Below are 16,773 nucleotides of genomic sequence, written 5' to 3'. Positions count from 1 at the left end.
AGAGAGGTAAAACTGGCAGGAACCGTTTCTCCTCATCGCTCTGCAGCTAACCCTGCTGGCCAAGCACCCAGTGAGCTCAGAGCAGACACCCGCAGGGCTGGCCTTTGTCCTCCAGAGGTCGGTAGCTTGCTGACATCTGCTCTAAAGTTCCTGGGTGAAAAATGAAGCTGGCTTTTGTCGTGGGATCGGAGGACGCATTCTGAATCTTCGGGTCTCCTGAGCCATGTGGGGAATTGCTGCGGTGAGGAGAAAAGCAATTGGGCATTGCAAATTGGGAGATTTGACCAGATGAAAATGTCAGTGATTCATTTTAATAGAACAAATCACAAGATATCTAGCCGCACAATTTTAAATAGGGAAAAGCAGCGCCTGACAGATGCAGTTACTATATCACCTTCACAGGGGAGAGGCAACCCCAGCAGGTAAAAACACATATCCAAGTGTAATAAAAGTTGCTTTGGGCATTCTTTAGTTATTGGGGGTATCAGAATCTGGGGATATAAGTAGGTATGTCTGTCTTAGGTATACACTTATACATTTACATATATCTAGAGAACAAGCTTGGTAAAGCAATATAATGGAATCTGTATATGGGGATGGAGGTCCTTGTGAAAGACTGATACAGTAGCTCTATGCATTTACAGCTGTGATGGGGGATGTTATTGACACACTGCTTTTCTTTGTATACATTTTCAATTATGTAGTAAGAGAGTGCGAGTGGGGCAGATGAACAACACTCTCATACCAACACTTCACTACATGGGGCTCCCAGTGGATTTTCTTATTGAAGACCATCGACTGGTTGTGTGACCTGGAATGTTTGTACAAAACGTAGAGTTTGCTGTATGCCGAGACCTACTTGTGAAATTCAGCACTTGGCAGCAATCCCTACTGCAGGAGGCACTGGTTTTATTAGTTTGAATGACTGTTACAGACTACATTTAGATGATCACAGCATTTCCCACAATGTGAAATTACACGTACTGCAGAAAAGTGTGGCGCTTTCAGTTCTTTCATTAGCTTTAGTACGATTTCCACTGCTCTCCTGGTCATTGAACTTTTTAATTTCCAATAAACACTTTTCTTAATGCTATTAATCATCAGTCTTCTCCAACGTTGCCTACTTCCTTTAGAAACCACTAAATGTTTGGTTACCTTATGATGGAGCACTACACTTGGACTAGCTGATGTAAAACAGTTTAAGAGAAGTGCTAAATATGGGGTTGTGAAAATCAGACGCATTTGTTGCAGAAGTATACATCTTAGCTGCCATTTTATGCAACACAGTATGTTTGTAGAGCCTATCATCTTTGATAGCCCTCTTTAGAAAGAACATAGTTTTAGAAAAATGTGTAAAGAAAAAAAGGTTTTAAAAAAAAAATTCAGTCAGGGTCTGATTGGAGCTAGCAGGACTTTAGAATCTTGAAACTCTAAATACAGACATGAATTCTTAAAACAACAACAATTATAATAATCTTTGTAAATCAGTTAGTGACTAAGGGTAGCATTTTGAAGTAAAATAAATCACGAAAAATGAAACAAGACAAGTATTTTTTTTATTTAATTTGTTTCCAGGAGAGAGAAAAAAAGTAGTCAACTTTTCAGACATATTTGACAAAAGTAATGAGAAATGTCACAAGAGAGTAATTTTTGGTCATTTTAATGACTTTCAGTGTACATAGTTTCTTTTTTTTTTTTTTTTTACAATTTAATATGACAGCATAAAAATAGGATGCCATGGTAAAAACATGTGGGGGCCACATGATCACAAATACAGGTAAAGTAGCCAATCCCAGTGCAACCACAGGTACACTGGATACAGTATCCCACAATTCAGTGCAGTCTCAGTTATGGAGTGGTCCTTTTAAAGTTTTTAGAGGTCCCTAAACAGAAGTCTAGCTTAACAACCCAGATGGGGAGTTGACTGCGATTCAAAATGGATTAAACAAGTCAAAATGGTGATTCAATGTAAACATGAGAAGAGAAGGGCTCATGAAGGTCCCACAAGATGTGCCCTCAATTAGCAACTTCGACATTTCAGATTGTCAAGAGGTACAATAGTTCACCCTTCCTATCTTGTATAGTGTACAATGTACTAGCATGCCAAAGCACAAAGCTTCAATGTAACATTAATTAGGAAAATGAACACTGTATGAAGACTTCACATGGAACAATATTTACCATTTAAGACGCACAAACATTTTCACAAAACACCAATTCCACTACAGGTAAGGGAAGCAGCATTGCCAGCCCCCATCATTAAAATCTGCTCTGCAAGGCTACAGTGAAGAGAAACTAGAAGACAGGGATCCCTCTGATTTAGATAGAAAATGTATTGCACCACAAATGGAAGCTTATTTCAGATTGATATACTGAAGTGTACGGCAAGTGCTACCTTTTCTGTCAATAACACATACTTTTTTTTTTATTACTCAAAGAGGTTTGTTTTAATATGACTATTATGCCTTGCCTAAAAACATGTCCTATTCAGTGAAATATTCCATGTGGCCAGTCCAGAATACAGTACAGAGACAAGACTGTAAACATTCTCTGGAGGAGTCTACAGAAACAGCAACCTAGTGCTTATCTTCTTTAGCTTCATCAGTACATAGGCCCAAGCGTGATCATGAATAACCAACCAGCTGAATGAGATAAAGGTTTACACAGCGCTGCTATCCCCCATTGTAAATTAAACTTTTAGATGCTACTCAAGTTACTTTTCTGCTCAGCATTCAGGAGAGCGCTTCCCCTCACAGCTCTGAGAAAGAGAGAGAGAGAGAGAGAGAGAGCACCCCTATCACTCAGCTAGACGCAGTCTACCAATTATGCCAAATTAGGGGGTGTTTGTATTGTGGATTACTCCTACGTCCACTAGGTTAAAACTCATTTCACCTACAACCTGAGGGGTATGCTTCAGAACCCTCTTACCTTAGAAAATGTTTACAAATTCAGTAAATAAATCACGAGTGAAAAGATTTGTGAATAAGGACCCAAGACCAGTACTGTGTTTTCAGTCAAAGTACGAGCTTCACTGCTTGCAACGTGACATGCTTGTCCTTTCAGAGGAACTCAAGTTCAGAAAAACTCCATTCTGTGCTCCTCTTATTGTGTGAACTCACATTATGGAACATTTTCTTACTAGTGGCAGCAGTAAGAAGCTTTTGTTAAGAAAGGAGTCTAGAGCAAGGTGGCACCAAGCGCTCTGAGCGCCAGCGATTCTTACCGAGGCTACTGTTAGAATACTTTAGAAAACAATTGCTAGGTTAGAGTTTCTCTAATCTTGTTCTCGTATTCAACCAATCCTTTGAAAGGATATCCCCTTATGATCTTCTCACTTATTTTAGGTTCTGTGGTTTTATTTGAATATCAGAGAACTGGCAGGGCTAGCAGGAAAAGATTAACTGAAGGGCATGTGTAGGCATGCCCTTCACTAACAAAGGGATTTGAACTTCTTCGTATTTGTTTAGCATCTGTGATGTTGAGGACTTCAAATCTCTGTACAAGTTTAAAAAAAAAAAAAACACACACAACACTTTACTTACATATTGTATACGTATATAAAGTTAGTATCTACCACAATACTTTTAAAATGACAAAACAAACTATTTTAAACTTTTCTTAGGCATCACTGGCTGAGCGCAAGAACATTGTACAGGAACTACAAAACGCATTTCACAAAACCACAATTTTAGTTGGATGTTCTCAACAATCCATTAGGACTAGATTGTATACGTATATAAAGTTAGTATCTACCACAATACTTTTAAAATGACAAAACAAACTATTTTAAACTTTTCTTAGGCATCACTGGCTGAGCGCAAGAACATTGTACAGGAACTACAAAACGCATTTCACAAAACCACAATTTTAGTTGGATGTTCTCAACAATCCATTAGGACTAGATTACTTTTTACAGGCTGGAAGGCTATCGTAACCAACTTTTAATCAGGGCTTTGAAATCAACATCTTGCTTCCTATTAGTATTCCATGTATCATAATTGGTCCCCTTTTTATTTTTCCGCTTGTATACTCCATCAGTACAGGATGTAGCAGGGTACATTTTCTAAAGACACAAGATGTAGTGCTTGTAAACAATTAAAAAAAAAAAAAAAATAGTATGTAAAAAAGATGATGTTTAGAACTTGTATTTTAAAACCTTGATTATCAGTGCTTTCAAAACACAGCCTTTGATGCAGTGTTGCCAAAAGAAAAGAAAAAAGTGAACAAAACATTACTAATACAACTACAATTTGTTTAATACATTTTACATAGCGAAGATAAGTGACTAGAACAGGAATCTCTCCACCTTATGACCAAACCTGAATGTCCTTGCTCAGTTCTGAAACTAAATTGCCATCTAATTTACAAATCAATTCAGACCAGTTACAATACATTCCCTAAAATAAATAGGCAAGTGGCCTATTTATCTTAGTAAAATTATCAACTAGGAAACACAACACTAGATTAATTCATCCAGGTCTTCCCAAAAGGTTTCTGTCTATGCTGGGAGAGTTCTGTTTCAACAGTACAATCTGTCAAAAGCATGTATATAATATTAAATTCATGTGTAAAAGTTACAGTTATCAGCTTTTAAAAGAAGGGAGAATCTGAACCCATCTCAAATACTAAAATCTCTCATTCCGGAAAACATTAACATTTCATGACTCCCTGTGGCAGAGAGTCCCGTCCCTATGCTTATTTTGTGTTTTAGGTTGTATGTGGTGTGTATGTATTCGTGCACGGGGTATAAATTGGGCTATGTAGCATGAGTGATTTAGAATGTATATTTGAATTTAGGCACAGGGATTGCACAATCACTTCACAGGCAGATAAAATGTGTACTAGTATGTGGGCACAGGGATTGCACAAATGAGTTCACGTGCCAGGATTCAAGTGAATGATTAAATCAGCAATTGAGTCCCGGCACAGCTGTATATAGAGGCACGAATCACTCGGGGTTGGGTGTTCAGAGGTAGAACGAGAGAGCGAGACAGTAAGACCTAAAGAAATATAAACAATTGCTACTCGTGCTGGCTTTAAACCAGCACGGTACTTGTTCGACTTAGTGTTTGCTTTGTTTTGTGTTTTGTCTGTCTGTTTTGGCCACCATGCCGTTTTCTTTTGGAAAGTGTTTTGTCTGTTTAAATAATTTATTTCACAATAAATCACAGCAGCGCCTTCACTCACAAAACTGTTGTCTGTCTACTTCCTGGCCTGACGTCACCACAAACTATCCTGTTCACACTCCCCAAAACCTTGTCTTAAAAGCATTAGAGTGCAGATTGAAGGGGCTCCTTCCATCTGCAGTGGACTGTAACGTGTATCGTAATAGCTTGCAGCAATTACAATTTGCCTAAATCTCTACTAAAACACCAGGCCCCTAAGCCCTTAACAGGAGCCATAGTTGCTATGCAAACAATGTCATTTGGTTTAATACTTTGCATTAAAAGAAATTCTAAATGGCATTTTGCACACAGTAAGACTGGTGTTAGGCAGTGCTACAAATGGCAACAAGCTATACTTTGTACTATTTGCAGAATGTTTTCAGCATAAATTTCCCAAGCTGTTAAAGGAGCGATAGTCAAGGCTTTAAAATCAAATTTCTTACTAGCACTAGAAACGTTACCCTTTTAAAGGTGTTCTTTGAGAAAAGTCTACGAACATTTAATTTTACTTTGTGAACCAGGGGTCCAGACGGTTAAAATACTGGATTAAAACACAAGCTTAAAAAAGGTTCAGTTTGCCAGATTCTTTAGTTGCTTATTCAGTATGGGTAATCAAAGCTGTACAGGATTTAAGCTTCAGTGTTTCTAAACCCTGCACACAAGTGCCATTTCTTACATGGTTGCACAGATCTGCAAAATTAATGATCAAATTGTGATTAAACATTTCAGTGCTAGTTCCTGTTTTATACTACTGCTATATTTTATTATGTGTCAATCCATTTTAGGATTGAGACAGAATATTAAAAAAAAAAGTTCAACATAATTTTGATATTTTATTTAACATCATGTAAATCAAGAAATTATAAAAATGATATCACAAAAGTCTACCAGAAGCCACCGTAGTAGTACAGTATTTCATGTTAGATTTAGAAAATGTCACATTTTTCAATTTGTCAGTTTTTCAATAAGTATATGGAAAGGGTTAGTATTAATGTTCTGTTAACATAATTCAATATGTTAACAGAACATTATTCAACAGGTTTCTTCTGAATTTATGAAGCAAAATTGGTTAATTCTATAGGGTGATACAAAACAGTTGGCCATAACTGTACATAAAACTGTGAATGAATTGAATGGATACAAAAACCATACCTCAATATTAAAGAGCACTGCAGGGCTGTTTGACAGCCTATACACGTTATGCTCTTCCAGGGTTTACTGAAGATATCTCCTCTATATCCAAGCTCTTTTGTGACTGTTCCTACCAGCGAGGTTGAAACGTAATATTCAAGTATTTGTCTTTGAAACTGAAGCAGACTAGATGTCCAGCATCTTACACAAAGACAAGACAACTGTAGCTCAGGTTAATATACTGTGTCTCCGCTTTGTGAAAAGCATGCCTGCACTGGCCTGTTAAAAAGGTATGCGTATTATACTGCTGTTTTTTTTTAGAAAATATATTATATTGGATGTTTTTGAAGTCAGAGATATCAAAGCAGGATCATATAACTTCGCAACAAAAGTTAAAAAATAAATAAAAAAAGAATGGGAGGTAAACTATTTGCCATCTAAAAGCACAGCAGAAAATATGCTACACATAAAAACTCTTTTGTAACCAAATTAAAATAGCCCACCTTCCCTCCCCCTCCTCAGTCTCAGCTGCACCCCCTCCTTTACACAATTCATATGCCCTATTCAGTTTGAGGTACGCAGCAGCAGCGGGTGGTTCCATGGTTGCTTGCCAGTTTCCAGTGTTCACTTCATAAGTGTGGGTAGCAGGAAAGTCGTTGTGCGCAGGGCCGAAAGGACAGCTGCTCCACCTCAGGATTGCTGAGGCACCACCTCCAAGACTTTCTGGCATAAAGCGGTTGAAGAAACTGGAAGAAAAAAAAAAAAAAACAACCTAAAACCTTTTGTTTGAAATCATTTTTCAAGATACTTTCCTTAGACCGTCTCAATCTGTGGATAGTAGAATTACAAGTTCTATCACAGCTGGAGTCCTCTAACTGTGGGACTTGCACCTCAACACGACTCACCACCTTTAAAACGTGTAAATGCTTCCCTTTAGTTTAGTAGCAATAAACATTTATAAAACCCATAAACTATCAATATTTTGCATTCGGGTTCATTATTAAAACAACCTATCTTTTACTAGTAAAGATGGTCTGTAGATGTATTCTTACTTCAAACTACAGAGTCCGCAGTGCACCTGTGAAATGAACTCAGAGGCTGGCCTGTGGAGTGTAAATTGCCTTTCTGTTGATCATGATGCAATATCAACATTCAAATGATTATTTTATCTCCATTTGTGCAAGTTACCTGTAGATTTGCAGCATGTTTGGTACAAGTGAAATTTAACTGGAAGTGGGTGTGCAGCTTAACATCATGCTTTATGTTAATCAGCCATGAAGTTTTCTGAATGCTCTGTACTCCAACACAGAGGAGCAAATAACTTTTCCTAATGTATCTAATTTGTTTCTACCTTAATACAAAATATGTAATAGCAGTAGTATAGTAAATGTGAAAATTTTTAAATGCCCAATGAAAGTTTTTACATTTTTATTAATGGCATTACTGGTTTTTCTTGAAATGGCCCCGCCCATTAACCTGTGCCGTTTAGTTTACTGCAGATAGTTTACAAAAATGTAAACATGGCAGCCTTATGACTCCGTATAACCTGTTAATCTAGTGTTCTATATTTTTTTTTCTTTTAAAAATGTTGTCGCTGTCAATGAATTTACCCCAGTTTTCTCCCCAACTGGGAATCGCCAATTTGTATTTTATTAATCCCGGTTCACCGTTGCAACTCCCTGGTGACTTGGGGAATGCCGGCGCTTGGCTAATTGTTCGCCGCCCCCTGGAAACTCCTGGTCAAGGTCGGCAATGACATAGCCAATAAATGGTATTTTCTTGACCTTAAGCTGTAGACGAGTTGAAAGATGTGTCACTGGATTTCTGTTAAAGGTCAATTAAATAAATTAAAAGGTCTGGTTGGAACAAAGTCCTGCAGTGGGATGGATTGGAAGGTTACCTACCCGATTTAAAAGAGATAGATTGGTCATACTTTAGCGTTTCCAAAGATTAACACTGTTTAATATAATATAAACTACACCAGGAGGTTCGGTAAAGGCTCCATGTAAATGCATATTAGGTTCCAGCACCTAAAAACCTACAGTTTATGATTTATACTGAAAATCCAAACAGCCATTTAAATGGATACAGGGACTGAGGAGGATATTGAAGGGTTGCAGTTCTATTTTCGACCATGAGGTGGTGCACAATTCTACAGATGATCTGCAGGCGATTGCCTTCAGTGTTCTGCTAGAACCTACAGTGACGAGGACAGGAATCCACATACCTTCCCTTGGGTTCACATCCTGGGAATGAGCTGTTTGGATAACACTTGAACCTTGGGTTAACATGCAGCTGTATATGGTTGTCAGACAAATTTAATTCTAGACAATATAATACATAAAAAGGTGAATGTTGTGGCAATGCTACTGATAATTCCTGTACCAAGGGGGAACAGACAACAACATTCCTCACAAAACCAATGTGTTTGAGGTTTACTTTCCCATATTTATTTTATCTTGTACTCAGGTGATGTCAATTTAGCTGGGCCACTAAACTATAGATTTACTTCCTGTGCAGCAGGTACAGCATTTCTCAGCTGGGGTACTACAATTAAATAACTTATCATAGGTTTACACACATTTCACTTTGAAATTGTCCTCATATTCTCTGAGCTTGCTATGTTTAGTGCCACCGCTTGCTAGGGGCCTAGCTGTATTTCTGCCTTGCTCTATCGTAATCACGACTCTGTTGTTAAGGTCAACTTTCTAGTGGATCAGTTGTTTCCATGGCAATTCAACCCGATTACACTACCTCTGGAGTTTGTGAGTCAGATCAGAGAGAGAGAGAGAGAGAGAGAGAGAAAGAAAGAAAGCATTTTTATTTTTTTTGTGCACTTACATTGTTGCAGTAATATTTATAAAATCAGGTCTGGCTTAAGGAGACAATTTCACCCAGAAAATTGTATACAAACAGATGATAAAGCTGGGGGCCACTCCAATGAGGGTTATACTGTAATTGTTGTCGGTGTATGCCAAGGTGGCACACAAACTAAAAAGATGTGTACAAACTAAAAAGATGTGTAGACAACACAGAACAGATCACTATGCTTCATGTAATTCTCAGAGAAAACTGTTTCTGTATTTTAATCTGGGTATAATGTTGCCTCACTGCTGCCACCATTCCCAGTCTGTCAAGCCCTGATAGCAAGGGCAAACCTGGGAAGCCTCTGCCTGGACTTGTGGGCTGAATGATCAGTAGAGGTTGGAGGAGTGCCATTATGTGAACTAACCCCAGAGCATCTTTTTCCCCAAATCAGCAAGTGTGACAGAGCAGTGCGTCATTCATTTTGGGTCACACTGTCTCTCCTCTAGTAAAATATTAACCAAATATTCAAACTAATATTTTGATTAAGCATCAAAAACCCATGCAAGTCCCAACACCCCCAGTGGCATGTTTTTATTGAAACACAGCAGGATAGAACCAAGGACATGACTGGTACAAAGTACTGGAAGGGAAGAACCACATGCAAGCAGCACTGATCGTGCACACACTACTCATAGCCCGGGAATTTTTAATTAAAAAGGATGAATTGGGAAATAGGTCTATTGGCCGGATACTTACAGATGACTTGAAGCACCCACTTGGGCTTGTTTGTCCACCACACTCCGAAATAGTAAACAGGAACCCCAGAGAGGATGATGGCAAAGCCAATGGCACACTCCACCGGAGTCATGCAAATGGACACGATGATCAGGAACACACAAGCCAGGACGAAGGAGATCGGCAGCAGGATATTGACCTAAGAGCACAGCAAAATATGGGCCAATTATAGTGAATGTAAATACTGTAGCTGAGGCCTATCTTCCCCCCCAGGCATGGTTGACTCGCTTATTAACAATAAACACAATAAAAAAAGAGTGGAAAAAGATCTGTGAAAGGGCAACATTGACCTGTATAATACCACAATCAGGTTCAAATTTACATTAAAAGTCATTTCAGCCTGATTGTGGAGCTCAAGATTCAATGCGACTCTCTTTCCTGAATCCCTGATGAAGACCAGCGACTTCGCACAGACAGGACACTCCCCTGCGCTCACCTGACAGTATGACTCACCCTGCACACCATCTGCCACGCTTACAGGCGAGCCACTCCCTTTAAAATTGGTCTTAATTGGACCCAAATATGATTTTGGCAGTTGGGAGATAAGTCTCCTCTTGAAACCTGCTTGCCACAATTAGCCCAGTAGGCATACTCTTAAACTAGATTCCGCAGCAGAAAATCCACATCTGTACAACTAATAATTGTCTATGGACCTCAGTGAACCATAGAGTGTGTTAATAAATAAATGCAGCTACTGATATACAATCCTAATCCTTATTATTGGATTTAAAAATATTTACACTGAAAGCTAAACAGTACTTAGATTGTTCTCCTTGTTCCATTTTTGTTTAACAATAGAGTTTTAAACAGAAGTGGCAGTCTATTGCCAAGTTTCAGGAAACTGTGAAACAAAAAACCCTCTGTGTGCCCGAGCAGGACCAATCCAACGCTGGTTCAGTTCCCACACAGCCCTCACCTTGATGGGTCTCTCCAGCTCCGGCTTCTTGTATCTCAGCCACATCATCCCGATGATCGCCATGGCGATGCACAGCCAGTTGAAGAAGCTGAAGAAGTTGATGACTGAGAAGATGTCATTGGAGAAGGCGTACAGGAGAGTCATTATACACTGCGGGGAGGGCAAAGCAAACAGCATTATAAATGGGACACCAGGAAGGGATACCTTTTAATCCTGTGCATGTTATTCACATTCTTTATATTTTGTTTGTTTAAATGTTTGGTGAATTTGCTCTATTTGCAGTGCAGTGGTTTTACTGCCGTCATGAAATTAAGGGCTGACCCATTCACCAATCCAAAAATGACAACAAAGATAGCGTTGTTACCCCTCTGTAGTAGGAGGATAAAAAGAAGCAAGCTACATACTGTAAATATCAGGGAGGGCAGTGGAGTGAGCAGGGTAGGGTGGATCATGGACAAAAGGCTGGGCAGATGTCCCTCTCGTGAACCAACAAAGAACAACCTGGAAGTAAAAAAATAAAAAATAATAACACATACCACACACACTTGGTTATTCCTAACATTTCAAGCATACCTACGGCAACTGACGATATGGAGGGGTTTTAAGAACATTACTGTACACTATTCCACGATAAAAAATAAATAAAATACAAGCAAAAGGCAGCTGAAACTGCCTAGTACTGCACTCTAATGGCAGAAATTCAACACAAGAAAGATATCACTAACTACAAATCAAAAACTAAGCAAACAACCTCAGTTGTCTTTGGTCAGTAACATACACCCATATTGCATGCTTTTGTATTAAGATGTAGCAGTTTGTAGGCATGACAACCCCCAGTTAAACCTCAACCCTTTTGTAACATACTTGAACATCTTGCTCTGTTTTTACAGCAACAATGCACAGGAAACCATGACCACTGTTACATAATACGTGAACAAGCAGAATAGACACTAACAATGCAGTTAATTACCAAACAATGAACGGGGGTGGGGTCTGAAACTCCCTCATGACAATGAATGTTTCATTTTTTTGCTCACCACACAGTCAATAGCAATCCCTAGCTGTCATGTAGTTCAGCTCTTTGGGCCTGCTTTATTCTAGGGGGTGTTCCTAATGAAGTGATAATAATAAAAAGCATCTGCCAAATAATGAATATGATTACAGTGGCCCCACTTCATGGCCTGTGCGCTTCTCTTACCTGGAGGAGGTGAAGAGAGAACCGTTCACAGAGCCGAAACAGGACAGACCCACAAACACAGGGATGATCCAGGCCATGACTCCCAGGTGATAGTTACCAAAGTCCTGTACAGAAAAAAATGTAAATCACCCAGTGCTAAATGCGCTGCTATGAGCGTTTGTCAGGGCTGAAGCAGCACCACAAACAATGACAGTCCAAACACACGCAGTTGTTACTTAGGACTACTTTGCTTTTTATAGTGTGTTCAATTACCACAGCAACAGCCTCTGAAGTGAGCATTTTCTGAGGGCTGAGGGTAGTGAAGTAGGCCAGGTTGGTGAGCACGTAGACCAGGGTCACTATCGGCAGGGAGATGATGATGGCACGGGGAAGGTTTCTGTAGAAAGAAGAGTAGGGTTCACTTAGCATGATCGAATTGTAGCTGCAAAGCATGGCTCCTGACAGCTCTGAAGAGCATTCAACAGTGGGTGTAAAACATTAAGTCACACAAACTTTAAAACAAGACTCAAACAAGAAGTATCTTTACTAGATTTTCTAGACAAAGAATTAAAAGGAAACACAGAAGGTAGTGCTTGCAATGGTTTGTAAACTGCAGGCTCAAATTTACATCATTGACAGAGGTTTATACTGTAAAATGTGAACTGTAGACCGACATGATAAAATACATTAGGGAAGCACAGATTGTGTTTTTCTTTTCAATTCAGATTTCTGATTAGGTCATATCCCTAATCTGCTGATATTCTTTCTTAATTTTAATAAATGAAACAAAAATAACTGGCAACTTGAAAGCTTAGTTGAACTTTAAACGTATCCCAGCACACAAAAACATTTTATATACATTTAAAAATAGACGTTATGGACCGATGCCAAAATCGGGCAGTTGCCGAAATGTCCGAGCAGTTCGCAAAGTGCCCAGCTGCGGCGGGCAGATGCCAAATTAGCACTGAATTTTATGTAATTTCGGCAACTGCCCACAGACACCCGGGCTGATGGCGAAGAACGATTAACAGATACAGTATACTAACCTCTCTATCTAACCCACGATGAAAATAACCTTGTGCATTGATATTTTGTTGAGTACCATTGCTCTAAACTAGCGTTGTCAGAAAGTATTAAAGTTATTTAAATAAACATGGCAATGGGTGGATCGATGGTGCTGCACTTTTGTTCTTAAAGGCAACAGAGGTAATTCGCTCTCTTTTAGCAGTATACTGTATCTGTTAAAAATATTTCTTCACCACCAGCCCGGGTGGCTGTGGACAGTTGAGAAACTGCCCAAGAAGATGCCGAAATGCCATAAAATTCAATGCTAATTCGGCATCTGCCCACTGCAGCTGGGCACTTAGCGAACTGCCCGGGCATTTCAGCAACTGTTCGATTTTGGCATTGGTCTATAACACATACATAACAACTTACTTGAAAGGTTCAATCATTTCTTCTGTGACAAAGTTCAAGTAATTCCTGAAAAGAAAAAGGAACACAAATAGTATTCCTTCAATGAATGGAAAAGCCAAAATGGTACACAATCTCACAAAAAAATAAATATAGATTTGTGGACTTGGATATGTTTGTTGTAATACCTTTTCTGTTTGTTCAATAAAATGAACGATAAACCTTTGAGAAGTGTGGATCACTACAAGAACAAATCACCAAGTGTGCGACCCAGCTTGTCTCTACAACTGGACAACAAGGAAACAAGGTTTGATTTATCATTTCCAACAAGTTTTTGTGAACCGACAGAGACAATTCCTTTCATAGACAGCACCTTATATTGGTGAGCATCTCTGTCTAAGCTTAAGCATTGCAGTAAATGAATGGGTCTTCTCGCTTTTTGGAATTTATATTATATATGACACACACACACACACACACACACACACACACACACACACGTTATAACGCGCCTCGTTATAGTGCGGAATCGGTTATAACACGGTAGGGTCGTGGCTCCTATTTGCTCCATAATGCCATTACAGTAGCCCTTTTATACGCGTTATAAGGCGGAACACAGATAGCAGAGTCTTGTAACTGTAGCTCCCCACTATAGGATAAAAGGATGAGCACTGTGCATATATAGTATGTATAGTCATAATTTGGTACTGAACATTCAGAGAAAAATAAAATGTGTTTATGTGTTATGCCATGTGCACTTTTTTTTTTTAATACCAAGGATGTAAAACTAATGACAAAATATTTAAAATGGCTGTAACTGATTACACTGAAGTCAGAAAAGATGATGGTAGGACTCTGTAGTACAGTAGCACTCCTCCCCCTGTATCTGTGCTGCTCAGCAGGCAATGTTATTTCTAAATCTGAATAGTTTTAAAATAAAACCCACACAACGGGCTCTATTTAAAAGTAAAATCTGAACAGCTCACTTCCTAGTTCCGTGGCTCCTGCTGGACACAGGATTGGAATTCCTCTCGTGATTCCAGCAACATGACATGCAGGTGAAACACGAGACCATCTCAAATATAGCTCCTTATAGGAAGCCATTGTTTCAGGAAAATACTACAGGTTCAAGACAAAAACTTGTATAATTGCGCCTCCCTCTCCTGTTACATGCCAAACCTGTTTGATCAAATCTGTACAGCTACTTAAAAGAACCCCCCCCCTCCCCCAAAGCTCCATTCAGAGCCGTTTTGTACACAGTCAAACCTGGACCTGTGAGCAGTGTTAACATTAACCAACACCAAACCACATGACCACAATATGGCAGCCATATTAGGTCACTGGTTAGTGAAAGTGTTAATGTTATGTTTTGCTGGTGGTTTATGATATACAAGCTGTTTAAGAGGTGGAGGATTTATAAAAACTAAATTATATAAAACAAAACAAAAAATTAAAACAATAAAAAATAAAAAACACACCAGATCAAATCTGTGCCCACTAATAGACAGTATTGTGCCCGTGCTGGAAACTAACACTGCAATACCGATGTGTTGGTAGGGGAACCAAATGAAGTATATATATATATATTTTTTTTTACAGGGCTTGACAAACAGTGGGAATGGTGGCAGCAGTGAGGCAACATTGTACCCAGATTCAAATACAGAAACACAGTTCTCTGTGAATTACATCTAGTATTTTATTTTATATTGGAGAAGATAGTCAAAATGTCAAAAGAGAACAATTATAATGTCATGACCTTATGAGAACGACACAAATGTGCACGTGGCCAAAACATTTTGAAGACCAATGTGGGGACTGGGTCGGGAAGCTAAAAGTTTGATATTAACTGAGACAGTCAAGAGCAGTTTCGTGAATAGCAAACGTTATTTATGAAATTGAAACACCCATAAAATAAATACAATATAAATAGGTCTTAAATAAAGCTTTTAAAGATTCGTAAATAGGGTGCACATACTCGTGTTAAACTGAAAGGAATCCATATTGTTTATAGTATCTACAATACCAGTGCATTTGGGCTATTAATGTCATTTCAGTTACAAAACAACAAAGTGCCTCACCAGCCTCCGTAAGCAAAGAGTCCACTGTAGAGAGCCAGGCCGATCTTCCCAATGTCAGTGTTGGTGTCTTTGAAGGCGTTCTCCGGTAAAAGGTATTCAGTATCACCTGTGTGAAAACAAAACACCACAAAATGAGATTTATTGCAGAAGTAGGTCACAATAACTCTATTTGAGCCTTACCAAAATAGAAAATATTATGAGGGCACTCCTTTTATCTTGTTACATTAGCTATCAATGTTGTATGCAGGGGTCAGAACCTATATTCAAAACGAAATCTCTATGCACACAAATAATTTACATAGCATTCATCATTTATGCTAATAGCATGTTTTAAAATTTTTAACACCTCACAAATTTCTTTTTACAAACATCCTGCCATATGTATACTAAAAACAAAATAAAATTGAAATAAAATGCTAGTCATGTGGCCCCATAACAGGTCAGGATCCCATCTGTAATCTCACCTAAAGCTTTGACACATGACAATTCACAACTACAAAGTAACTGTGCATTCCCACGCTAAGTAATTAATTTATTAATAAATACAAATATAAAAAAGGCAATTCACTTGTACAGGGACTATAGCATTCTGCATAACAAGCTATTTACTTCCTTTTAAAAAAAAAACACACAACACACATACTTTTTCAGGGTACTATTCATAACATTAAGAAATGTTTTGTTAAGAAAACATGAAATACAAATAACCTGTATTTAAAAATTGATGTCGCTGCAGATAACGGACCTTCTGTGCACTTTCATACAGTATATAATGCAGGTCTCAAATGTACAATTTGTTAAGAAACACATGTTTGCAAACATGCATTTTCATTTAAAAATATATACTATTCACTTAATCTCTTTGGAAGCCATACAGTGTGTTCATCTCCCCAACATCACACAGAAACATGCAGTACTGATAACTAACCCTATCAGCCTGCCTTACCAAGACAAACTGTATACAGATGTCAGGACTGCCCAGTCCCTGACCACATTCCGGCGCCTCCTCAAGACTCACTTCTTCAAGATTTCCATTACACGAGAGTAGATGTTAAAACTTCATGCTGATTTGAACTCGGCTCTCGCCAAGATAAGCACCAACTAAGACGTAGCTTTACAGTAAACTAATGTGATCCATATGCGTCTCCATCCATTTACGTTTCCTTCCATATGATGATGTAGATATCCTTCTGTCTGGTGTTAATGGCTGAAGTGTAATGCTGGCTCCAGGGATCAGCTTATTTTGCCTCCCTGGCGCATCAGCACACACAACGGCTGCGATGCTGGCTC

General features: G+C 38.7%; 1 protein-coding gene across 1 annotated transcript in view; it reads right to left on the bottom strand.

Annotated features, from left to right (window-relative positions):
* Window positions 1-1,534: 1,534 nt before the first annotated feature.
* The window catches only part of LOC117425642 (large neutral amino acids transporter small subunit 1-like), a 41,014-nt gene continuing 25,775 nt past the window's right edge, over window positions 1,535-16,773 (bottom strand). The window contains exons 3-10 of the mRNA XM_034042755.3: window positions 15,484-15,589; window positions 13,430-13,474; window positions 12,266-12,389; window positions 12,014-12,117; window positions 11,220-11,316; window positions 10,816-10,965; window positions 9,861-10,038; window positions 1,535-7,042 (exon numbers count right to left, since the gene is read on the bottom strand). Of these exons, the coding sequence (XP_033898646.2) occupies window positions 6,987-7,042; window positions 9,861-10,038; window positions 10,816-10,965; window positions 11,220-11,316; window positions 12,014-12,117; window positions 12,266-12,389; window positions 13,430-13,474; window positions 15,484-15,589 (860 nt within the window). The 3' untranslated portion in view covers window positions 1,535-6,986. The remainder of the gene's footprint in view (window positions 7,043-9,860; window positions 10,039-10,815; window positions 10,966-11,219; window positions 11,317-12,013; window positions 12,118-12,265; window positions 12,390-13,429; window positions 13,475-15,483; window positions 15,590-16,773) is intronic.

The sequence above is a fragment of the Acipenser ruthenus genome, chromosome 20, assembly GCF_902713425.1.
Source record: "Acipenser ruthenus chromosome 20, fAciRut3.2 maternal haplotype, whole genome shotgun sequence".
In the NCBI taxonomy this organism is placed as follows: Eukaryota; Metazoa; Chordata; class Actinopteri; order Acipenseriformes; family Acipenseridae; genus Acipenser; species Acipenser ruthenus.
This window is presented reverse-complemented; position numbering and strand designations above follow the sequence as displayed.